The sequence below is a fragment of the Canis lupus genome, chromosome 25, assembly GCF_048164855.1.
Source record: "Canis lupus baileyi chromosome 25, mCanLup2.hap1, whole genome shotgun sequence".
Lineage (NCBI taxonomy): Eukaryota > Metazoa > Chordata > Mammalia > Carnivora > Canidae > Canis > Canis lupus.
In genome coordinates, this window is record NC_132862.1 from 38258051 (window position 1) to 38282391 (window position 24341).

The window sequence follows — 24341 nt, forward strand, 5'->3', positions numbered from 1 at the left end:
CCCCAGCTACCTGTGGCCTTCAGCTCCACACCGTGACCACAGCACAGGCCAGAAGCATGATTCCCAAAAGCTGCTGCCCCTGCCTTCCAGAGCTCTGACTGTAAGACCTAATGATCATGCTCAGTCACTCTGTAGGGCTCGGAGTCCTCTCCTCTCTAAACCCACCCTTCCTAGGAGAGGGACAAGCCAGAGATATTTATCTTCATATTGCTTATGGAGAAACTGAGGCAGAGTAGGGAAGAAGGGAATGCTTGTTCAGGAATCCTGACTCCTACATTGTGTTAATCCGCCCACTAGATGGCAGTATGTCCTAAAAACTGCCCCACAAACATTTTGGGGGTGAAAATGCCTGCATATAACAGCCAACTTTGGTGGAATAGGCACTCTGCTAGGCAGTTGATCTGGGTTGTATCATTTAGCTCTCATGACAGTTCTGTGAGTTAGAGTCTACTGTTATCCCTGCTTTATAGCATTTGCTCAATATGAAAAGCTAGTCAGTAATAGACTATGTCCATAACTATTATGGTTTCATTACCTCTCAATTAATCTGTATTTTTAAACACCTAACATACTTAAACTTTGAAACAATGTACAATTTTTCCTTTAAAGAATTAAAATTATTTACTTAGAATTCAAAGATCAGCAAACTTTCTGTGAAGGGCCAGATGATAAATATTTTTGGCTTTTTGGGCCATACAGATCTGTCCCAACTACTCAGCTCTGCCATCATAGTGAGATAAATAATAAGCAAATGAATGGGAATGGCTGTGTTCTAATAAAACTTTATTTACAAAAACAGACAGCAGGCCAGATTTGGCCCTTGGGCCAGAGGTTACCAACACCCAGATTTAGATCATCCTATTTGAACTTGCAAGAGCTTGATGAATCAAGACTAAAATAGGTGAAACTAGAGCTATTTGCTCAAGATCATCCAGGCAATTAGCATTGAGTCAGAATTAATGTCAGATCTCCCAGCTCCCAGTCCAGTACCCTGTCTGTCCCACTTTACATATCAGCATAGAGGCATAAAGAAAATTAAAACCCCAAAGCCCTGGGAGCTGGGGTGGTTGGCAGAAAGAGGCTGGGGTGGTTGGCAGAAAGAGTAACAAATTCATTGTTTAAACCTGAGTTGAGGGATCCCTGGGTGGTTCAGCGGTTAAGCGCCTGCCTTTAGCCCAGGGCGTGATCCTGGAGACCCAGGATCGAATCCCACATCGGGCTCACTGCATGGAGCCTGCTTCTCCCTCTGCCTGTGTCTCAGCCCCTCTCTCTCTCTCTCTCTCACACACACACATGAATAAATAAATAAAATCTTTAAAAAAAAAAAAAAAAAAAAAACCTGAGTTGAGGGCAGCCCCGGTGGCGCAGCGGTTTGGCGCCGCCTGCAGCCTGGGGTGTGATCCTGGAGACCCGGGATCAAGTCCCACATCGGGCTCCCTCCGTGGAGCCTGCTTCTCCCTCTGCCTATGTCTCTGCCTCTCTCTCTCTCTCTCTGTGTCTATGAATAAATAAATAAAATCTTTAAAAAATAAAATAAAATAAACCTGAGTTGAGTCCAGGCTCTTCTAGAAACATTGTTATGTCAGCTGAGCAGGTCAGTTGTCTCTGGGGGCCCAATCTCCTCATCCATAGAGGGAGGGAGGTGTGCATAGCCCTGGATGACCTCTAAGGCTCAAGAGTTCTGACACTGCCTGAGTCTCCTCTGTGATTTGCCCACCCCACCCAACACTCACTTGACGGCAGTGGTGAGGCGCAGGGGCCTGACGCCAGGCGTGGCAAAGCGCAGAGTGTTCATGTAAGCCACATGCTGCAGGGCATGGTTGAAGGTCTCCACATCATCCCCCTCCAGGGTGAGCAGGGACTGCGAGGGATTCACGTGGACCTGGGCCCCAGACACAGACAGCTGAGAGCAGGACCAGGAGGCAGGACAGGAAGGGAGCAGAGGTAGAAAGGTGGGCAGGGATCGGGGGCAGGGGGCATGCTCGGAAGGACAGGGCTAGAGGAAGGGGCTATACCTTCATGCCTTTGCCCAGGCTCTCGAAATCCCTATAGTCCAGCCCCTCCCGACATGCATAGAGGCACTCGATGACCTCGCGGCTCTCCAGGCGGCCTGACCGCACGCTGAAACCAGCCAGGTAGCCGTGGAAGTAGTGGTGGATCGGCAAGGGGTCTCCTAGGGGAGGAACACAGGGGCGGACAGGAGGTGAGAGTGGGTGAGGGGAGAGGCGTCTGGAACAGGAAAGGGGCAGAGGGAAAAGGCAGAAGCCTGGAAGAAGAGCGTGAGTAAGAGAAATATGGACATGAAAAAGGAAAGAAGAGATCAGGAAGTGAAGCTAGGGGAGACTGAAGAAAGCAGAAAGGAAGCCTGAAGAGGGAGTAAATCCAAGGAGAGGACAAAAGTGAAAAACAGAAGCAACGGAAATGAGAAAGGCCCCCAAGAGAGGGAGAAAGGGAAAGATGAGAGTGGGACCAAAGGGCGGAAAGAGGAGCAGGTGGAGGAATAGGAGGGGAAGGCGAGAAGTCATGGTCACAGGGCATGCATGGGGACCCAGGGGGAGGTGTGGAGCTTCACAGATGCCCAGATCTCCCTACATGGGACCACCTCCTGCTTCCCACCATCCAGTGGATCGTGGTCTTGGAAAGCCATTAAGAGAATTCCTCCATTCCCTTCTGTGAGCAGGAAGGGACACCCAGGATTCCACCAAGCTCCATCTAGCCTTACCTCTCCAAGGGAGCCCTGCCTTGCAGCAGTAGTTCTTGGAGGCTCTGCCTCCTGGTGGTGTGGGCAGCAGTAACTACCAGGCTGGCTGGGATTTGGGGTTGGAATGGAATCGGGAGCACAGCACAGAGAGTTAGGGTGAGAGCTCTCTGGTCTCCAGTTCTTATGCACAGAGTACCTTGTGTAGTGTCTGTATTGTTGTCTCCTCCCTTTTCCTTCTCTTTGTTCTTCTCCTCTGGAAGAAAAAAAGTGGCAATGAGTTTAGGGTTGTGGGGACAGATTGGCAGGGAGGAAGAAGAGGTCTTCTCTGCTCTGTCCCCTCCTGTGTAGGAATAACCTGTCCACCAATGTCACATCTCAATCTCTCTGGCCTCTGTTAGAGACCAACATTAGAAGTCTCTCTCTCTCTCTCTCTCTCTCTCTCTCTCTGTGTGTGTGTGTGTGTGTGTGTGTGTGTGTGTGTGTGTGTGTGTGTGTGCAGGCTCCCAGAAGGAAAAAAATAGCTTAAGGAAGACTGATGACTCTCTGAAGTACTACCAACCTCCAGCAGGGAAATGTACTATGAAAATCATCCCTTTGATGGAACAATGTGGGCACTGGCCAAAGTTACAGAAAGAGAGATTCTCACTCTGAGGTGATAGCTAGTTGAATAGAGTTGCAGATGGGTGAGGGGCTAAGGGGAGGACCATGGTCTCCTCCACTGGAGAGCTTTCTGAGTCACCCCGCCCAACTGCAGGGTGATGCATGAAGTCAAGCTGCTCTTACTCCTTTACCAATCTTAAGACACTATGGGCTCCAACCTTCAGCGTCTTCACTGAGAAGCTCAAGGGGACTTACCAGTCCAGCAGGCTCCAATCATGAGAGCAGGTTCCCTTCGGGGTGGGTGGATGAGACCATTGTCATGAATGAGAGCAGGGTCAAATGAGATGCCATCAGCATAAAGCGTGACTGTGGGGAACTCCAGGTTCAAAGCATAGTGGTGCCACTCATCATCACAGACCTGGGAGGCAGTACAAGGGCAAGAACCCACATAAGGTACTGCCCCTTCTCCTGGGAGACAGGATACAGTCCCTCATATTCCCAGGTGTATCAGCAGGACTTACTAGTGAATTGCTGCCTACCCAACTCAAAAAATAACATCCCTGCCCCAAATCTATCAGGCACCAACCAGGTAAGTACCTAAAGTTCCATTCTTCAGGGAAATCTCTAAAAACTATAAACATTCCTAGGAGGACTAACACACTATTTTGTGAATAAGTTTCCCCAAAAAATGTATGTATGTATGTATGGCACTGGAAGGTCTAGAGAAGTGTGTAACCCAACAGTAAAACAAAGAGGCTCCCCACGGAGTTTCTCCTAGGGTCAGTCAAGATGGGGTTGGAGGATAGTCAAAGGAATCAGCGGTAGAAAGTTCTCTGCCTTATCAGCTTCTAAGTGCTGGAATATCTTAAGATTCAATCTAGACCCTTTTCCCTTTTCTTTCTACACACTCTTGCTAGGAGTTACCTAATCTGTTCCTGTTGGTTCAGATGCCGCGTTCATGCCTGTAACTCCAAAATCTACATCTCCACCCCACAGCTCTCCTTTGAATGCTGGTCTCTCCACTTGGAGGTCTCACAAGCATCTCAAATTTAACGTGTGTAAGATGGAAGTCCACATTCCTTCTCAATCTCCTCACTTTTCCCTGGGTCAGCATAAACACTCCACTGTCATCTAGTTGTTCAAATGGATGACCTACAGGATACCTTTGATCCTTCCCTTTCCCTCACCTTCCACATACAATCCATCAGTAGTATTGTCGATCCTAGGTCCAAACAGAGCTAAAAGCTGTGGGTTTCTGTGCAGTTCTCTACATTGTCATGTATCAGTCAAGTCCTCAATCTTTACTGTGGCAACAGCCTTGTCTGGGTCCTTATGTTTTTATGTCTCTTCAATACATTCCTCCCATAGTTGCCAAAAGTAATGTCTTAAAATGTAAATCTGATCAGATCACTTCCCTGCTTTAAACCCTTCAAAAGGCTGCCTTCATAGGACAATATCTAAACAAATGTCAGCTGACAAAGTCCACTGTATAACCGGATCACTACCCATCTCTCCAACCTCATGCCCAGTCTTTCCCCCTTGTTCACTGTATGCTAATCCCACTGGCCTTCTCATGCTTGCTGAGCACTTTCCTGCCTCAGGGCATTTGCATCAGCTCTTCCCTCTGCCTAAAACACTTTCTTCTCACCTATTTCTTATCCTTTAGAACAAAACTTAAATTTCACCTCAATCAGGCCTTCTCTGAACATCTGATCTCAGGTGAATTCCCCTCTCTTTGCCTTCTCCCATTCTTTATTTCAATCTTCTGCTTGTTCTTTCAGAGAATTTATTACAATTTACCATTTGTAGATGACGCCTTACTTTTAAAAAATCTACCTCTCCAACTAAAATGTAAGCTCAAAGAAGCCAAAGACTTTGTACCATCTTATATTCCATTGTATCCTCAGAACTAAGAACTAAGAACGGGAGAGCCTTACTTGATATTTAACAAATATTTATTGAATAAATAAGGGGAAATAAAAGGAAAGCAGAGTAATGTTGCTAATGTTAGCAACAAAGGGGAAAGATCAAGAAGCAGCAAATGGCGGACTGTGTCTTTTAAAAAGTGCCACAGAAATTGAAAGCTTTTGTAGACAGTCCTCAATTATCCAATTTGTGGATTTTCTAGACTCTTCCTTTCCCTTTCTCTTTCTTCCACTTCCTGCCTTTTTTCAGCTGTCTGCTTACTCCACACTCTACTGGGGTTTGTAAGAAAAATAAAAGGAGATGAGAACTCAAATTAGTCCCCACCAGTCCTTGTGGTCAGCTTAGAAAAGGAATAAAGCACAAAGCACAGGCTGCATCTATCAGCTCAAGAGAGGATTTTACTCTTTTTTTTTTTTTCGGTCTGATTTTATTTATCCTTCATAATCACAGAGATTAGTATTAAGAGTCAACATTCCTTCTGATTTATAAGGTCTATCACATCATTTAATCCCGCAATGACCCTGATATACACAATTTCTATTATTCCCATTTAATAGGCCAAGAAACTGAGATTTAAACATACCAAGGAAGATTTCATGGCTGGTGAGTTCCCCTGGCCAGACCCAAACCCAATCTGCATACCTCAGAATTACTTACTTTCTGGCTTAAAACATGCTAACTGCTTGAGAGTCAGGGATATGTACTGTTAAAGTTCTAAGTAAGAAAAAGGTGAAATAAAACAAGGAGTGAAAGATGGCTGGTTAGGTATGATGTTAGTAGTAATGTGTTCCCAATTTCTTTTTAATCCTGGAGTGCTTTCTGTTGGAGACCAGCCTTGAAAAGGAGAACAAGAGAACCTGGGGGTAAAGGTCAGGCACTGAAAGTGGAGCATCAAGGGGCACAGAGCAACCCAGAAAATACCAGTCCCTTCCTTCCAGCTCTCCCAGGAGCCTGGCACTGGCCTTACCTGCTCCAGCTTCCAGAGGAACTTGACTGGGCGGGCACTTTCAAGTAGAGGCCAGTAGAGGAAGGCAATTCTACAGCCATGGACGGTCAGTGAATAGTGAGAGAAGCCATCCTCTGAGGGAAGAGGATGGAGATAGAGGTCAAACATAGGGCCTGAGGCAAGAACAGGTTCACCAAAGAGAGAGGACTTGGGACTCTCATTTCTCTCTCAGGTGCTCTCCCTCCTGTATTCCCTAGAGTCTACTCTCTTTCTCTTCCTCTGACACACAGAGTCCAGTCCAAGTGATCATGAGAGCTTCTTGAGCATTCTGACTAGCCAAGTGGAACACTGGCCAGCCTGTTCTCATTGACATTTCTACTGGTCCTTTGGTTAATGCAAACTCCATGAGTGACAACCCTTTTCAAGTCAAGAGAAGTGAGGTTGGAGAAATGGCAGAAATGAAAGGTCAGGACAGACTGAGCCAAGAAGGACATGCTACTGCAGTTGAGGAAAGAGGGGGACTAGGAAATTGAGTCAACTAGCCCTTCTAAGAGAAGGACAGGATGGGATCAGAGAGAAAAAATAGGGCACACCACCATCCAGGCTTTTCCATTGCAGTAGACACGGTTCAATGGGAGTAGACTGGGGGGCAGCCTGTCACATGGCAGGATGCAGGGGGATTGGGCAATTGCAGGTGAGAAGGGCAGCGAGTGGTCGCGCTGCACTCTGAGAGCAGTAGGGTCTCAACCTGTCATGTAGGCAATAAACCACATAATTTCAGAGAGCATCAAACCTAGCACTGCCATCTTACAAATGATGAGAGAGGAAGTGACCTGTCCACAGCCACAAACTGGGCGGTGACAGAGGCAGGATAAGAGGTCAATTTCCTCACTCTCAGACCAGTCCCCTGGGGAAGGCTCACCATTCTGGACAGTGTTACACATGATGGTTTCTTCTTCCTTCTTGCCTTTGTTGGGAGTTACACCATGCTTCATCCAAAAGGACAGAGTAAAATGGTCACTGAGACTGTCCTGGGGTCCAGAGCCCAGCCCAGCTGTGCCACCCAGGGGCACCTGCACAGCTTGGGTACCATTGAACCAGTAGATGAGGCTGCTGTCCTGGCTGTAGTGCACCGAGAGTCCCGCTGTCCAGTTGGCATTGGGGCCAGGCATGGGCAGCAAATCTACCTCCCCAGTGGCAGCACCTGTGGGAGCCCCAAAAGGCACAAGTGTCAAAGCTGAGAGGCAGCAGTTGGGGAAAAGGAAAGCAGCCAGAGCAAGAGTGACTGAAGGAGAGAGATTTCCCACAGCTAGTCTCATGGCCTTTTCTGGCCTTTCAAAGACACAAGAGGGTGGACCTCTCTTCAAGGAATGGCTCTCCAACTAACTCATTCTCCAACCCTTCATCTCTCTCTGCCATTGTTCCACAATGTACCTGGTGACTGTCATGTGCTAGCATTATGCATCTTTCCAAATGATATATTGATTTGCTTTGGGGGCCACAAGAGTTAACCACATGCTACAACCTCTATGGATATATACACCTTGTAGGTGAGCAAGAGAAGATGTAAAGCAGAGTCTTAGGAAAGAAGCAGAGGAGGGTCAGGCAGAGGTCTTTGGAAGGGGAGGGCACACCCACCACAGAGTTTCCTCAGGGCCCGCTCTGAGTAGTTGTCACGGTCGCAGCCCTTGGCCACATGGCTGGTCTGCAGCTCTATAGTGGCCTGAATATTCCAGAGAGGTTCATCACAGGTCTCCAGGCGGATACCAGGGAACAAAGCCAAGCTCCCTGCACCTGGTGCATATTCAATCCTTTTGTTCCAGCCTGCATGGGAGAAAGGGAGAGGGTAGTGGAGAGAGAAGAGAGGAAGACAACCCCTCTTATCCATTCTGCTCTTGTCATGTCCACTGACACTCTTGGGTAGACAGCCAGCGTAGACAGCTGCAAGTCTGCCCCCAAATATCTCTACCCTGGCTCCTAACCTAGCCCTATGGAGAGATCAAGGTGAAAGACAATTCACAAAATGGGTCACAGAGCAGAGCTCCTCACCTTGCCAGCTGGGTTTACAGGTAGGCTTCACCTGGATCTCCACCTCAGCATCATCTGCTGCCCGCTTCTTCCCACAGTCATAAGCTGTCACTGTGAACTTATAGAGCCTCTCACCACTGTACTGCAGCTTCTCCGTGTTTTCAATATTTCCTATGATGGGTGTGGTGGAAAACAAAGAGGGTAAGGAGCACTAGAGAAAGCCTAGGGAGGCAAGATGAGGACTCATGAGTCAATTGGGCAGCAGATGAATTAGGTAGCAGGGAGTTGGGAAGGATGTATCTGGGGGAAAAGGCTCTACATTGGGAAGGAGGTTATGGAATGATGATCTGAGAGGCACAAGTGGAGAGCTCAGCCCGGGATCCTCTGAGGGATATGGGTATACAAGGGATGGGCAGCTGGAGTGGGCAGGAGATAGACTCACCGTCATTGTCTATGAGGAAGGGAGTGTTGGGTGTAAGGATCTCATAGTAGCAGATCTGGCTGTACTGGGGGGAACAGTCACCATCAATGGCTTCCACCCTCAGGATGCGGTCGTACAGCTTCCCCTCAGTTACGGCAGCGCGATATAGCCGCTCCACAAACACAGGGGCAAACTCATTTACATCGTTGACCCGCACATGCACAGTCGCCCTGCATGTACCAGAGCAGGAGGAGGGACAAGGAAGAATCAGCCAGCCTCAAAACATAAAGAGAAGCACAACTAGGAATGCGGACAGGGAGCCAGGGCAAACAGGAGCCAGTGTGTCCTGAGCTAAGGGCCATGGGCATGCTTATTCCACCCGCCCCCAGGAGACCAGGTCCCACAGGGAAGGGGATACTGATACAAGGGGTAAGGAACAACCCCAGGGGATACCAACTGCTGACTTGGAGTACTCCTGTACCAAATGCTATAGGCTGGGTGCCAAGATGAGGGACACAACAGAATTTTGTATCCAGCTGGCTGTTCCCCCATGATAGTCAGATCCAATGGCATAATCAAGGAAGACACAGAATAAAAGCCAAATTAAAACCAACCAGAGAATGGAGAGCCTGGCTAGCTCAGTCAGTGGACAGCCAGATCTTGGTCTCATGGTTATGAGCTCAAGCCCCACATTGGGTATAGAAATTACTTAAAAATGAAAATCCTTATGGGGCACCCTGGGCTCCACAGTCATTTGAGCATCCAACTCTTGGGTTTGGCTCAGGTCCTGATCTTAGGGTCATGAGATCAAGCCCCACATTGGACTCCCCACTCAGCTCAGAGTCTGCTTGAGTTTCTCTCTGCCTCTCTCTACCACCTCCCCCCCTCAAATAAATAAACAAGTCTTTTTTAAAAAATTAAAAGAAAATAAAATCTTTAAAACCAACCAGGAGAAGGAAAGTGATATTTATATAAAAGCCATAAGTCATCTGACGTGAGTGCAAGAAGAGTGCTGCCTTCTGTGCATGTGTGTGCAATGTGCATGTCAGGTGTGGCTCCCCTCTACTCAGGCCCCATGGGGTAAGCAGCCCTGGGACTATGCCCTTCATGCTGAGCCTTGCCCCTCACCAAGATGTAGGCACATTTCAATAAATGTATGTATGTATGTATTTCCAGAGGCAGGGTCCTATCTCCAAATGGGAAACTAAGTCACAAGGAATCGCTTATCACTGGTCCTTCTTAGTGGCCCAGGAACCCTGAATGCCAATCTTTCTTGGTTCTCAGAAGAGAAGTTAGCTGGACACAGTCATAGGATTCTCAGGCCCCAGCTTTCTTCATCTAGCTGACCCTCACCTCACGCTGTGCATGTGTGTATCATGTGTGTGAGTACGTGCATGCTGCGGACTGGTGGGGCAGGTGGAAGGAATCCAGATGCGTGCTGAGATGCTCGTCATCCTCCTCCTTGTTACCCTCCTCCTCATCATAACTCCCATGTACTGAACCTTTCCCATGTATCAGGCACTGTGGTGCATGCTTTTTACACAAACCATCTCCTTTACCCTTTTTCACAGCAACCTAGAAAAATAGGGATCATCATTTTCTCCATTTTGCAGAGAAGTAAAAGTGAACCCAGAAAGGCTAAATAAGGGGATCCTTGTGTGGCTCAGCGGTTTAGCACCTGCCTTTGGCCCAGGACGTGATCCTGGAGTCCTGGGATCGAGTCCCACATCAGGCTTCCGGCATGGAGCCTGCTTCTCCTTCCTCCTGTGTCTCTGCCTCTCTCTCTCTTTCTCTATGTCTATCATAAATAAGTAAATAAATAAATCTTAAAAAAAAAAAGAAAGAAAGAAAAGAAAGGCTAAATAAGTTGCCCAAGGTCATAAGAGGCAGAACCAGGGTTAGAGCCCATAAATTTGACTACATGTTTCTATCACCTTGAATGAAGGCTCCTGGAGGACACGATGAACAGAGGGGGAGGGGTGGATATCCAATGCCAGCATGGACAGAGGAAGATGAGGGACTTGGGAGGAGGGAGGAGGAGGACCCAGCAGCAGGGAGCAAGAGGCAAGGGCTTCCTCACTTGTGGGACTTCTTGGTGTTGGCCCCGTCGGGGCCCTCGCCACAGTCATAGGCCTGGATGGTGAATGTGTGCTCCTTCTGGGCTTCACAGTCCACTGGCTCCTTGGCCCGGATCAGCCCTTCTCCAGTTGCTTTGTCCAGAATCACAGCCTCAAAAGGTACCCCAGACCCATGGAGCCGGAAGCCACAGATCTCACCTGGTCCAAGGGGGAAGGAGAAATGAGACTCCTTCTCCTTGGCCACTTCCAGCATCTTCTTCCCAGCCTCAGCCTCCCCGCCTTGGGTTCTGCTTCATCTCTCCTCCCAAACCCCCTCCTTGAATGTGGGAAAGTGTTAATTATCAGACATACAGCTCTAACACCAGCTTCCCAGAGCTGCAACCTCTCAGAGCTACTGGGTCTGAGATGTGACAAAATCTTGATGTGGTTAACCCCTGCCTGCCCACATCTTTCTCTCTGGCTCCTTCTGCTCAGCCACCATCATTAAATCTACCTCTACCACTTTGCCGAAGCCTCTTCCCCACTTCCACTGCTCTCCCTCCCAGGACTTCCTCGCTCCTCCCTTGCCCTCTGCCTTCCCAACCACTTTTTCTCTGTCCTACCCACCTTGCCATCCCCCAGCCCCAATCACCTGCATAGCGCAAGGGGGCATCCTTGTCCAAGGCAAAGAGTGGTGGGTTCAGCAGGACCGTGTTGTCATTCTCCATGACGATGCCTTGGTATTCCGCCTCGATCCATGGCTTGTGCTTGTTGGCTGTCACCCCCGCCCAGGGAGAAGAGAGGAAGCACCTGTGAGCTGGCCCTCCACTCCCGTACATCCCAGACACACTTATATTCCAGCATTATCACCCTTTCCACCCGCTACAGAAGCACCTGCAGGAGGAAGGGCTGAGGACAAGAAATCAGCATTAAAGGAGTCAGAGGATCTGAGAAAGGTTACAGGCTTCTCCTACCATAGGATAGGCAGTTTCCATGGCAACAGCCTACTCTGGGGGTAGAGGGGCAACCACTATCTCCACGGGGAAACCTGTGGTCAGAGGGTGAGGAATTTTCTTTAGGAATTTCAAGTGCTAGAAAGTGGAGACTGGAGATTCAGAAAGCAGTGGTAGGCCATTTAGAAGGCCCTGGGAAAGGGAAGGGATAGATTAAGAGCAGAGTTGAGATGAGAACAAGAAGATCTAGATGTTTCCTGAGATCCTGAGTGTTTATCCTCTCCACTGCCACCATTACCCCATCTCAGTCCTGATCCCTCCACTCTGCATTTCTCCCAGGCAAGCCCCAACCTAAGTCCATTCAACCAAAGAGAAAAGAAAATATAGGACAGAAGGAGGGGGACAGGGAGGGGCAGGGATGGAGCAGAGGAACCAATGCCAAATGACTAGACCCAGCACAGCCGACATCCTAAGGGATTATTGAACTGGCCTAGAAACATGACAAATCCCCTCCCTGCTCCTCATCCCTATACCCAAGAGAGCTCTCATAGCCAGTACATCTCTGTGTCCCCCACAAGGCCACCAAGCCCCACACTCCCTGAACCCCACTTTTTACACAGACTCATGACTTAGTCCTACTTCTTGCCTATCCCACCCCTCTTCCCTTCAACCACCAGCCAACCAGGAAGGATGCGGGACTCACTCAGCCTCTAGATTTCCCTATCTCCTGCCAAACTCAGCTCACTCAATTGTGTCTCCTCCCAGGACTGATCTCCCACTAGCTGGTGAGGGGCTCTGGGGACAGCACAGTGTGTTCCCTTCCCCTCTACATCATCCCCCATCCCAACTGCACTGCTTGCTCTGTCTAAGCCCATCATGCCAACCACTGGGCTCCCAGGGCCCATTCATGATGGCCTATCAGTGGAACATGGGTGGAGGAAGACGTTTCATCAATGGGAAACTGAGTCACCAAAAGGAAACCTGCCCAGTGTGTGATGATGAACAAAAACTCCTCATTTCCAGTCTTCCCTCCAATCACACTACAAAAAAAGCCTTCTGGTACCAGAATGCCTGCCCCTTTCTCGAAGATGATCACCAGAACCCCCTTCTCTAATGGCAGAGGAGAAAGCCACAAGATGGTGCTCAGAAAGTAACACAGGAAGTGGTGGGAGGCTAAGAAGCTGGGCTGAGGTCAGAGATTGAGGTGAGGAACTACAGCCTGCAGATGAAGGGGCTGCGGTGCAGCAGGCCGGTGCTGGACACCCTCTCTACAGCTCACCCCCAAGTCTCCCAGTTCCTCTCCTCTTGTCCACAGACTCTTTGTGCTCATTTCCTTCACTCACTCCTGGCTCCCTGTCCTTCCTTCCTTGGCTTTCTCTTCCCCCTCTCCTCACCTGTTCTTAAATCTCCCATCCATCCTCTCTTTTTTGCCTCCACCTTTACCCTCTCCCATCTCCTTCTTGTCCCCCTCCCATGCCTCATCTCCCTACTCCTTCTCAGCTTTCCCTCTCACCACTCATTTAGCATCCCCCCCCCACACACACACCCACTTCTGCCCTTACCTGCCTTTCTCCACCTACCTGAGCCCTGTCCTCCCCCTCCCCACTATCCCTCCCCCCCCTCCACCCGGGTCCCTCCGTTGGCCTCACCCAGCTGAATTTCTCTGCTGTCTGCCAGAGAGGGCAGCTCTGATAACCCTCAGCCCAGCTGTATGGAGGGTACAGATGCAGAGGAACACGCCAAAACATACGTGCTCCGAATTGCTGAGCTGCAAGGAACTGTTTCTCCCCAGGATGGGATGGGGATGAACCAGATGGATCTGCCACACACTCTCAGTGCGGGCACACCCCAGTGAGCGCAGAGAACTATCCAGAGATGTGTATCACCCTTCAGGGGCAAGTCCTTCTGAGACCTGAGATATCTCCCGCAGGCAGAAACTGGAGGCCGGAGACACAGAGACCCCTGGAGGAAAATGAGGACCAAATGGGAGCCAGAGAAGCACATGGGCAGAAACGGACCAGAGAGGACGATGTGGGGAAGGGGATGTGAAGGAGAGAAGGGGGCAGATCTCAGAAAACGTATAGGAAGGGGGATGGTCAGAAGAACCCACACCTGTCATTTGCCAGAAAGCTTCCACGACCCCTGCCCACCCCTACCCTTACACGGGCTGCTGGATACCCCTCTCTCAGGGCCCCCCTATCTCCATCTCACTTACCTTTGTTAGAGGAGCTGGAGGGGAACAGGGAGGCCAGCAAGAGGGGTAACAGCAGGAGGATCATGGTGCGGTGTGGTGTGGGCAGGGGAGGGCAGGGCAGGGCCAGGCGATCGCTCTCCCCCAGGAGCCGCCAGCCGGCTGATTCCACCCTTGGGGGAGGGATGCGGGGGGCTCTCCAAGGAGGGGACGGAAGATAGCGGGCCGCAAGGCAGGGACAGAGAAGGGCCTGCCGCCCACACTAGTCCATAGAGCAGACCTACGCAGACCCCAACCTGGGCGGCTGAGGTGAGGGACTTGCAGAGGCTTCTCGTTCGCTCTGGAGCCGGGCGTCCTCACTCTCTCCCTCATTCCCACCCCATCCCCGCTACTGCAGGATGACGTCAGCACGGCCAGGCGCGGACTGATGGGGCCGCTGGCCAATCGGGTGGCTGGGGGGGCCAGGTGCTGCAGGGGGGGAGGGAACCAATGGGACCGAGTAGCAGGGGCGGGAGACTGTGTTAGGGCTTTTTCCCTAGACTGCAATTTGGGGGAGCAAGGGAACTGCGGGGGCTGGGGAGGAAGCTGGAAAGCCGTAGAGGGGGTGGGAAATAAGAGGGACATTGGGAGAATCGAGAAGCCAGAAGCCTGGGGGTGGGAAAGGAAGACGTCAACGGAGACCTGAGGGAGGCGAAGAGGAGAGTATCACGTCACCGCCCCCCCCCCCAACTCTGCATTAACCTCTTTCCACAGCCCATTCCATCAGCAAGTCCCTGCTGCGTGCCTCCTGGGAGCCTTGAAGCAAAACCCACAGCCTGAAACCAAGAGATCCTACCTAGCTTTTCAGTTCTCAGCCCCGGGTGTCTGAGGAAACCATGGATGGTCAGCAGGGAGATGGAAAGCGTTCTGGGACTGGAGAAAGAGTGAAAGATTTGTGCGCGCGCGCGCTGGGGCACGCATACACACACACACACACACACACACACACACACCTGTCGAGAAGATACACTACTAGTTGGGCTTTTGTCCACCACCTAAGCTCCGTGCCTCCCCCTTCCGAATTTCTCACCTTACCCCATGATGAACCAACCCAGTTGATTCTGAAGCCAGGGAAGTTGGTAGGTTTGAAAGAGCAAGAGAAAGAGAGAGAAAAGGGGGTGGAGGGTGGAGGTGAGGTACACAATAATTTAGGCAGCCCCCACCATGGTAACATACATGGTAAGTGTGAGCTGTCCAAAGACTGGGAATTGGAGGTGATAAACCATCAGTGACTTCAGAGGCAGAGGGAAACCCCTAGGTTCCAAGCCAAAATTTTCCAGAATAACTAACCAAACTCCTCCCTCACTTTCTGCTCAGGACTTTGAACGCAACACATTTTGACAACAGCTCATTGCACTGACAATCCCCTCTGTGCTTGGGAAGAGCAATTTCTCTTTTCCTTCCTAATGGCGCCACAGGACAAACAGTTTGGAATGCCAGAGTCAGGGGCCCCAATTCCGAGAAGCTGTCTGAGAGAGTTGTGGGAGGCAGCACTAGAGCATTTTCTTCACTGTGGCTCCTGGCCAGCTGACTGGTCCCCATCTTTCCCCACACACCCCTCATACCTTCCTGGATCCCTGACTCAGTCCCAGGATCTCAGGATATTGTTAGAACCCATCCCTGCATGAGGCTGGAAGCCCCCCCCCCCCACTCCAACACAGCAAGACTAGACCTCTCCCGGGTGAGACTGCCCCCCCTCAGAGCTCTGGGACATTTCCCAAGCCTGCTGGAAATGGGCTGGAAGCCAAAACTCACCTTCAGAAAGGCTCAAGTCTTAGATGATTGACAACTCCAGATCCTGATCCAGGTTCCTTCCTCAAGAAAGGGTGAGGTCAGGCACCAAGCTGCCAAGTTCCTACCCCTCTCTCAGGCTGCAGGCACCAGCCCCAAACTCATTATGCGAGGAGGGAGGAAGTCTGGTAGGAACTCTTATTGCAACAGGGCCCAGCCCTTTAAAAACCCTGGTAAGCATAGACCTCTACACAGTCTGTGTGTGTGTGTGTGTGTGTGTGTGTGTGTGTGTGTGTGTGTAGGCCAGCCTGGAGTCTCTCAGCCTCACCTGCCAGACAACACCCACTCCCTGCGTACCCTGCCTGCTATATTCTCCTGAAATCTCAAGCTCCATCTTGGCCAGCCCAGACAATGCCTCCCAACCTCACCGGCTACTACTGCTTTGTCTCACAGAAGAACATGGAGGACTACCTGCAAGCCCTAAGTAATGGTCTCACCCTCCCAGACCCCTTTCACTCCCCTTTTTCCCTTTCCCTCCCTGTCTCTCTGTCCCATTGAGTAGAGGGAGTACTGGGGTTGGATGCTGTGGAAATGCTCAAGTGGTGACCCCTGACTTGGGATCCATTTCTAGCCAGGGCATTGGTGGGAGAGAGTCAATCTATGATCTCAGACCCAGCTAAGGGGTAGCCCACAGCCCTAAGGTGCCGCTGTAGATGGGGATGCCCCTGGCTGGCTTGTAGGAGCCCCGCTAAGAGATAGCCCCCACAGACATCAACATGGCTCTGCGGAAGATAGTGCTGCTGCTCAAGCCAGACAAGGAGATTGACCATCAGGGCAACCATATGATAGTGAAGACCCTCAGCACTTTCCGCAACTACATTCTGGAATTCGAGGTGGGAGTTGAGTTTGAGGAAGATCTAAGGATCGTGGATGGACGAAAATGCCAGGTACTTTTCCTCAGGCTTGGGGGACAGCACATGGGGGAGCATGTAGATGCCTCCTAACAATCTGGGGTGAAACGAAGTGACCTTTCCCAACTAGAGAAAAGTGATCACTACAGCAGGCTGCAGAGTCCCCTGGGTAACAATTCCCAGGTGCTCCCCCAACCCGCTCTTTCCTGCCCCCTCTTATCGCCAGCCAAAAGAACACAAAGGACAGGTCACCCTCAGTCCAAAGGAGAAATATTTGTTCACCCTCTAGACTGTGACCGTGTTGATCACTGCAGTCTCTTTTCCCTTAGCCTCTATGAGTCCACTCTCCTCTATTTCTTTCTGCTTCTTACGCTTTTCTTTTGTTCTCCATTGCAGACTCTAGTTCCCCTATTAATCCCTTTAACTGGGATTCCCCCTACTATTTTGTCCTTGACTTTCTCTCTCTTGTCTGTACACAGACAAAGTCTAAATTATCTATACGCATGCTTTCTGCTACCATCCATACACTGTCCTGGACATAGATTCTCCAGCCAGAGCTGCCTCCTGAGCTCCCGGGTAAAGTTTTCATCTGCATGCACAATGTTTCCATCTGTATGCCTGAAGTTCAAAGCCAAATTCATTACCTTCCTACCCAAACCTATTCCTGCTCTTATATTTACTGTCTTCATTAATGACAATAGCCAGCCAGACCAGACACCTGGGAGTCACAGCAATATCTTCTGTCTCCTTACCCCTGCGCCCCAACACACACACACACATACATACACGTGCACCACATCTAATTGGTCAAGAAATCTTTGTAACGTTTCTTCACTGTCCAATATAGTTGCTACTGGCCTTTGAACACATGAAATGTAACAATTCCAAACTGAGGTATAAGTATAAAATACATGGCTTTTGAGAAAATACCAAAGAATGTAAAACATCTCAGTAATTTTTATTTTAATCACATGCTGAAATTATACTATTTTGAATATTCTAGGTTAAATAAGATATAATATTAAAATTAATTCCACTTGTTTCTTTTTCCTTTTCTAATGTGGCTTGTGTTTGTGGCCCATTATATTTCCACTGAACATCTCTGATTCTTCTTAGCCTTTCTCACTAGTGCCACCTTCATTCAAGTCCTCATTTCTGACCTCGTGCCCGAAACCAGCCCCCAATCTTAATCCTTCTCTAACCCACTCTGCATACTGTAGCCACAAAGATTTATCTAAAATGTAAAAGTGACCATGAATGAAACCCTTTCAGTAACAATCCATTATATTCTAGATGAGATCCGTAGCATACAATGGTCTTTCCCACAAATGCTCTAGTTTAGAGCCCCTTACAACTGTTTGGCCTTCTTTCTTTCTTTTTTTTTTTTTTTTCTTTTTCAAATATCTATCTATTCCGCCCCCCCCCCCCCCAGGAGGGAGGCACCAATGGAGAAGGAGAGAAAAGAATCCTCAAGCAGACTTCCCACTGAGTGGAGAGCCCAATGGAGGGCTCAATTCTACTACCCTGAGACCACTACCCTAGTTGAAATCAAGAGTCAAACACCCAATTGACTGAGCCACCCAGGCACCCCTGGCCTTCTTTCTTACCTTTATGCTGCTCCATTCCTTGCAAGAAATTTCCCAGTATCTCCAATCTAACTAGCTCCTCACTTTCTTAAAGACTGAGATCTCCCTATTCTCATTCCCAACACTTGCCTGGCATCATAGATACCCGTTTCCTGCTCTATCTGATCATGATGCTGAACTCCTTGGTTAGCACGGCCTATTTTATGGAAGGGTTTAATAAATGTTGATTGCAATGCCCAGGGGACTCAGGAGGTTGTCTCAGGGACACTTCAGCTGTCCTTAAAACTCAGAAAGAGGAGATATTTCCTGATAGGACTTCCAACCAGTCCTCTTCTTTCCCAAATGACCCTCCAGTCCAACTGGAAGTATCCAAAGGACAAAGTTTGTGTTCTTCATCATCCACCCACCCTCAAATTTTACCCCTGGTTATCCTGTTCCATCCTTGGTCTGCCCTAGTAGTCACTGTAGACAAACTATGAGCCTTCCCTCAGTGGCCTTTGGGAGTTGAGGAGGGGAGTCCTATAGAATCAGAGCAGTCCTCTCACTCAGAATGAAGGATAGTATCAGCTGTGGTGTGAAGTGGGACAGCTCAGCCAGAGTGAGTTGGATACATTTGGGTGTTCTGCCCCCAAATCTTCCCTTATTCCTGCTTTCCCTATAGACCATAGTAACCTGGGAGGAGGAGCAGCTGGTATGTGTGCAGAAAGGGGAGGTCCCTAACCGAGGCTGGAGACACTGGCTGGAGGGAGAGAAATTGTATCTGGTAAGCTTGGTGAAGGTTGGGAGAGGGGCTTCCAGCTAGGACTCATCCCCTTGCCCAAATCAAATCAGCCTCCTACTCCACTCCTGCCTACCTCCAAGGAAGGCAACCAAGAAAGGAAAACAAAAGTTCTGGGAAGAGTAGAGAGAGAAAGAAATAGAGGGGAGCATATGGGCCTTAGCTACCAGTCAGATGAATGTCCATAAATCATGACTGGAGAGATAGAGGCTTAGCCATTTCACATTCTGTGACCCAGCTCCCTTCCTCCCTCTGGGGTAAAAAGTTGAAGTTGTAGGATAATGAAACAATTCTCCATACATCAAATGCTCTAGTTGTTGTATCCTGAAGGATAAAACGGAGCTCAAGGACCTCAAGAAAGGAACTTTGACTGGCAAGAACCTTCTTTCTCTCTCCTCATTATTCCTACTCTGTCTCCAGGAACTGACTGCAAGGGATGCCGTGTGCGAGCAAGTCTTCAGGAAAGTCAAATAGCCAGAGAGGAGCTGATGGCCCCTCCAGACTGCACCAGTCCCCAGACTCCTCTTGCTTGTACTCCTTCCAGCCCAGATTGTCTCAGGTCAACAGTCCCTTTCTCCAGCCACTTACTCTTCCTCCCGGTCCCTCCTCACCTCTCCCCATGCTAATCTATAACTTTAGTTCCCAGGCCAAAGTCCTTTTTTTCTCATACTCCACTGTCTAATAGCTGCTTCGTATCCAATTCCTGGTCTGGCCTCCTAGATGAAAGAAACAGGTAAAGGGGAAAGACCCCTTGAGAACAATGGATCTCGACTCCTTAATTCATTTGGTCTTTTATTTTCCATCTAAGAAAGAACTGATCTTAGAGCATTTGGGACCAAGTGAGAATTCTGTCTTGGTGGAACTTTTGGAAAACCGACTGGGGTTCAAGAATTTAAATAGGAACCCCTGGTAGATTTTGTCTGTTTCCTGTCCTTATTCTCAAGAAAGCCACATGTGCTCAACAGAACCAGCTCAAGGCAGGCCTCATCCACACAGAGTTCAACAGACCACATGTACCAATGTCTGAATGACGTCTTATATTTCCATGCTACATTATGGGTAAGTGGGATGGGACAGGGTAAGACCTTTGTCTAGTGCTGGGGGAAGCTACGAAGCTTTGGAATAGTGACTTGGCCTCCATGCCTCCTTTGGAAAGGATAGGCAGCAAGAAGGCTAGAAAAGATTGAAAGGGGAAACAGACAAGGCAAACAGACAAAAATACAAGGTCCAGGGCTAGAAAGATGAGGGACATGGGGGTATGAAGGCAACAGTAGGAAGAAGACAGATATGCCTGGCTATAGGGATCCTCTGCTTGAAGGCCAGAAAGGTTGGGACAGAGGATAAGAGGGAGGAGTGAGAACAGCAAGGCCCCTCCCTTAGGGCTCCAGAATACCCTGGAAAAGAGCCCAAAGGGTGGGGCCAGTTCAGGATCAGGGCCAGCTCCAGCCTCTGGACACCTCCCCACCTCCAGGGGCCTTGTCCTTTCAGAATAAAAGTCCTTTGGAGCAAGAGTCTGGGCGAGGAGGGCTCAGTGTGGGATGGAGAAAAAGTCTGACTGTGTGGGAGGCAGGGCTTGTTGGAAAGTCCCTTGCCTGTGCTCACTGGATGATCACCCCTGCCCCCTCTTCCTGCAATGGCTAAACCCCTACACATTCAAGACAGTCACTAGTTTTGAAATGCTAATCTTACTAGACACCCTGAAATAATTTGGGAAAGAAAAAGAAAAAAACTCAGAGTGGAACCCTGCCAGTTTCTCTGCAGATGTCCCCAGTAGAGTGGGGAGTAGAGAGCCCTTCTCTGGGCAAAGCCATCCAGCAGAAGCTCTAGGGACTGATGGAGCCTGTCTTGTCCCTTTCCAAGGTACAGTGAAGCCAAAGGAAAATGCTCCATGTATAGTCACCCATTGCCCAAGTGACCAGGGCAATGCAATGTCCTGGCCCCTATGAGATCATAGGGTATGTCCAAGCCTCTCCCCACAGGACTGTCCTCTGTGCCCTTCATGTTGGTCCAGCGCCCCTTGCTGCAGTATTGCTTGCCAGAGGGCCTGACCGCAGAGCTTGGAGGCCTCCATGGTGACTGTCAGGTCCAAGCTAAACCCTCCAGCACTCCTGTGACATGAGCATCCAGTCATCCACACTGCAAGTCCACATCCTCCACTTGATCTTACCTCTTCAGGAGCCAGAGTCCAACAGAAGGCTGGAGATCCCCCAAAGAAGCACAAGCCATCAGAGGACGGATCAGCTTCAGAAACATCACCAAGGAGGGGCGGGGTGGGAGCAGGGACCTGCTGAGACTGGGAAGCTGGCGCTGCTGTTTCCCCTGTGGGCAGCAGGGGGCGCTGATCGCTGCAGTGAGAGTCAAAGAAACGCCCAAAATTAATCCTCCCTCCACCACCAGTGTCTAGAATATTCCATTTCCCAACACACACGCGTGCAGCACGCACACACCATACCACCACCACCAATTCCCAACCTGTATACTAACCCTGATAAAACCCCAACCTCTCATTCAAATCAGGCTGCTTCATCTGTCCTCAGATAGAAGAGAAGGTTACCAGGGGTACCAACCTATGAAAGAAGGGAGGGAAATAGCCCTCAAGGAAGTCCCCACCCCCAGCCTGTCCTGGAGCACACAAAGCTGCCGGTCTGAGGACCAAATGTAACTTTGTTTACCAGAGTCCTAGCCCCCAGGTTGATGATCGGGAATCCAAAATGTTTATTTCCATAAGAGAGGGAATAATTGCACCCTTCTAAGCCAGCCCCATGCCCTGCTCCCTCTTCCTCAGGCCCAGATAGCACCATATGGTCACAAACAACCTTCTGACCTGAACTTCAGATGATCTTTTAGTCTTGATTCCCTACATCAATACAGATCCTTCTTTTCAGAAGAAAGTGACGAGCAGCGGAGCAGTGGATACACCAAGAGCAAGTGTGTGCCCTCTGACACAGAGAACCATATGCAGCCCAAGGCCTCAGGCTCCACCATCTGGTAGGGGATCAAAGAGTGGGCAGGAGCAGCAAAGTCTAAAGTACCCCTCCCCACTTCCCCTCTCTCTTCAGCCTCTATCTCCCTCGTGAACCCCACCCCACATGCCCAGACCTGTATGTGGAAAAGAAATCTTAGGCAAAAGCAGGAAATTCCTCAAGTCTAAAGCACAAAGGTCATGCCAGTCAGGAGTTTCATCCTACAACATGGTTGCACCCCTTACGGCAGCAGAGGACCCTTAGAAGCCATTGCAAATCCTGAGATCCCAAGAGAGAGCAGAATTCTGGTCATATCGATCCCTTTCCCCAACCCAACAAGGCAAGAACTACATCGGGTCCAGGCTTACATACCCAAGTCAGTAATAGATCAGAAGTTCCCAATATAGCTAAAGATGAAGATAAGAGCAGGAAGCTAGCCCTGACTATGGCCTGCCTTTCCCTGCCACAGACTTCCTCTTCTGGAGCTTACTGCTCCTACAAGCCTGGGAACCATCTCCAGTATCTCCACTAGCTCTCTGGGAGTCTCCCCTGACTTCTCTGGGCTATAACCCCCTCAATCACAGCAGCACACATGCTATCAGGATGACCTGGAGCCATCCCAGGGCTATATCCATGATTATGGACAGGTGAGGATAGGGAGACCTTGTAGGTATAACAGAGGGTTAAAGGATATTGGGTGAGAGGACTTGATGGCCAAATCAGGGAACTCTGGGAAGGACTCTGATGGGCTGACCTGGGTTTGCATCAAGGGAAAGAAGAAAGAAAAGAAAGAAAGAAAGAAAAGAAAGAAAAAGAAAGAAAGAAAGAAAAGAAAGAAATAGAAAGAAAAGAAAGAAAGAAAGAAAAAGAAAGAAGAAAGAAAGAAAGAAAGAAAGAAGAAAGAAAAGAAAGAAAGAAAGAAAGAAAGAAAGAAAGAAAGAAAGAAAGAAAGAAAGAAAGAAGAGAAGAGAAGGAGGAGGAGAAGAAGAAGAGAAGGAAGGAAAGAAGGAAAATGGGTGCCTGGGTGGCTCAGTCAGTTAAGCATCTGCCTTCAACTCAAGCCATGATTTTGGAGTCCTGGGATCAAGTCTGACATCGCATTGGGCTCCCTGATCAGCAGGAGCCCACTTTTCCCTCTGCCCCTCCCCCTGCTCCTTCTCTCTCCCACTCGCTCACACTCTCTCTCAAATAAATAAAATATTTTAAAAGAAGGAGGGAAGGAAGGAAGGAAAGAAGGAAGGAAGGAAGGAAGGAAGGAAGGAAGGAAGGAAGGAAGGAAGGAAGGAGGGAGGGAGGGAGGGAGGGAGGGAGGGAAGGAAGGAAGGAAGGAAGGAAGGAAGGAAGGAAGGAAGGAGGGAAGGAAGGAGGGAAGGAAGGAAGGAAACCAAATCTCTGAAGCCAAGGGTGCAAGCAGTGACCTTGCCTGACCAGGGGCCAGAATCAGCACCCATCAGGCCCTCCCCCTCTGCCCCTAGATCTCAGCCAACAGGAAGGCTCTGGGCCAGCTCTGTGGGCACCTATGCTCCACACTGTATACCCACTGTCATGCAGCTAGCCTTCCATCAAGAACAAGAAGACCACTGTTCTCTCAAAGACTTCCTGGCCCACCACCTAGCGGGGGTAAACCTCCTGCCCTCCTCTACCCACCCAGTCTCACATCTCACTTCCTTCTGCCTTCACTTTTGTTCTGACCCCTAGTGAGAAGAGTAGCCCTAGGAACCTCTTTTCTGCCCCCCATAGCCAGTGCCCAAGCAGAGGGTCACCAGCATAGGCCATTGGGTTCATGGATAAATCACTTGCCTCAGAAGCTCTAGATCAACTTAAACTCACACCCAAAATTGAGAAGGAGTATTACACAGTGGTCAGGGGAGTAGGCTCTGGTGTCAAACTGCCATATCCTACAACATGTGTGAGCATATCCAACAACTAAATAAATCACCTCAGTAAATAAGACATCTTTACTGGTCATATGAAACAATACCAAGAGTATTTCCTTCCTCCAAGGAATTTTTTTATGATTCCATGTAAAATCACTCAGCATAATACCTGCAATAGAGTAAGAACTGATGAATATTAGCTCTTATTAGTTTTGTTATCTCTTGCCTCTTCCCTTGATGATTGAAATTCCCTTAACTGGAAGCAAAGCCTTGTACTGTACAGTAAAGAATAAGGCGTCACTGCCAATGCCTCTGTGCCAATGTCACACGGTGGCTTATATTATATTTATACCAGAGTGTTAAGTGACACTGGAGATTTATTTATTTATTTATTTACTTATTTTTAATTTATGATAGTCACACAGAGAGAGAGAGAGAGAGAGGCAGAGACATAGGCAGAGGGAGAAGCAGGCTCCATGCACCGGGAGCCCGACGTGGGATTCGATCCCAGGTCTCCAGGATCACGCCCTAGGCCAAAGGCAGGCGCTAAACCGCTGCATCACCCAGGGATCCCTGGAGATTTAGATATAGTATAGCTTTCACCTTGGCTATTCAGGCAAATAAAACACCTGC

At 49.4% G+C, this 24341-nt stretch overlaps 2 protein-coding genes across 4 annotated transcripts in view; one reads left to right on the forward strand and one right to left on the reverse strand.

The window, feature by feature from the left end:
* Nucleotides 1-21210, reverse strand: part of CLSTN3 (calsyntenin 3) — a 34392-nt gene extending 13182 nt beyond the window's left edge. Inside the window, exons 1-13 of one of the 3 annotated variants that reach the window (XM_072799183.1) lie at nt 21036-21210; nt 14659-14735; nt 11332-11454; nt 10703-10898; nt 8644-8852; nt 8223-8372; nt 7812-7997; nt 7096-7377; nt 6195-6307; nt 3557-3719; nt 2898-2954; nt 2016-2173; nt 1734-1882 (exon numbers count right to left, since the gene is read on the reverse strand). In XM_072799183.1, coding sequence (XP_072655284.1) covers nt 1734-1882; nt 2016-2173; nt 2898-2954; nt 3557-3719; nt 6195-6307; nt 7096-7377; nt 7812-7997; nt 8223-8372; nt 8644-8852; nt 10703-10898; nt 11332-11454; nt 14659-14735; nt 21036-21121 — 1949 coding nt within the window. In that variant the 5' untranslated portion in view covers nt 21122-21210. Of the gene's footprint in view, nt 1-1733; nt 1883-2015; nt 2174-2897; nt 2955-3556; nt 3720-6194; nt 6308-7095; nt 7378-7811; nt 7998-8222; nt 8373-8643; nt 8853-10702; nt 10899-11331; nt 11455-13847; nt 14224-14658; nt 14736-21035 lie in introns of those variants that run through there. The other 2 variants (XM_072799185.1, XM_072799184.1) reach the window with 2 other exon arrangements.
* On the forward strand, nt 15829-19629 carry RBP5 (retinol binding protein 5). The gene is made up of 4 exons (XM_072799194.1): nt 15829-16077; nt 16362-16540; nt 18752-18853; nt 19289-19629. The coding sequence occupies exons 1-4, from the start codon at nt 16005-16007 to the stop codon at nt 19340-19342; spliced, it is 408 nt and encodes a 135-aa protein (XP_072655295.1). The 5' UTR covers nt 15829-16004; the 3' UTR covers nt 19343-19629.
* Nucleotides 21211-24341: the final 3131 nt, after the last annotated feature.

Excerpts from the sequence above, each read along its gene's own strand:
- RBP5 (XM_072799194.1), top strand. The coding sequence starts at position 16,005 with ATGCCTCCCAACCTCACCGGCTACTACTGCTTTGTCTCACAGAAGAAC. Across the intron at positions 16,078-16,361 it reads GGACTACCTGCAAGCCCTAA|ACATCAACATGGCTCTGCGG; the intron begins GTAATGGTCTCA and ends TAGCCCCCACAG. Across the intron at positions 16,541-18,751 it reads TGGATGGACGAAAATGCCAG|ACCATAGTAACCTGGGAGGA; the intron begins GTACTTTTCCTC and ends CTTTCCCTATAG.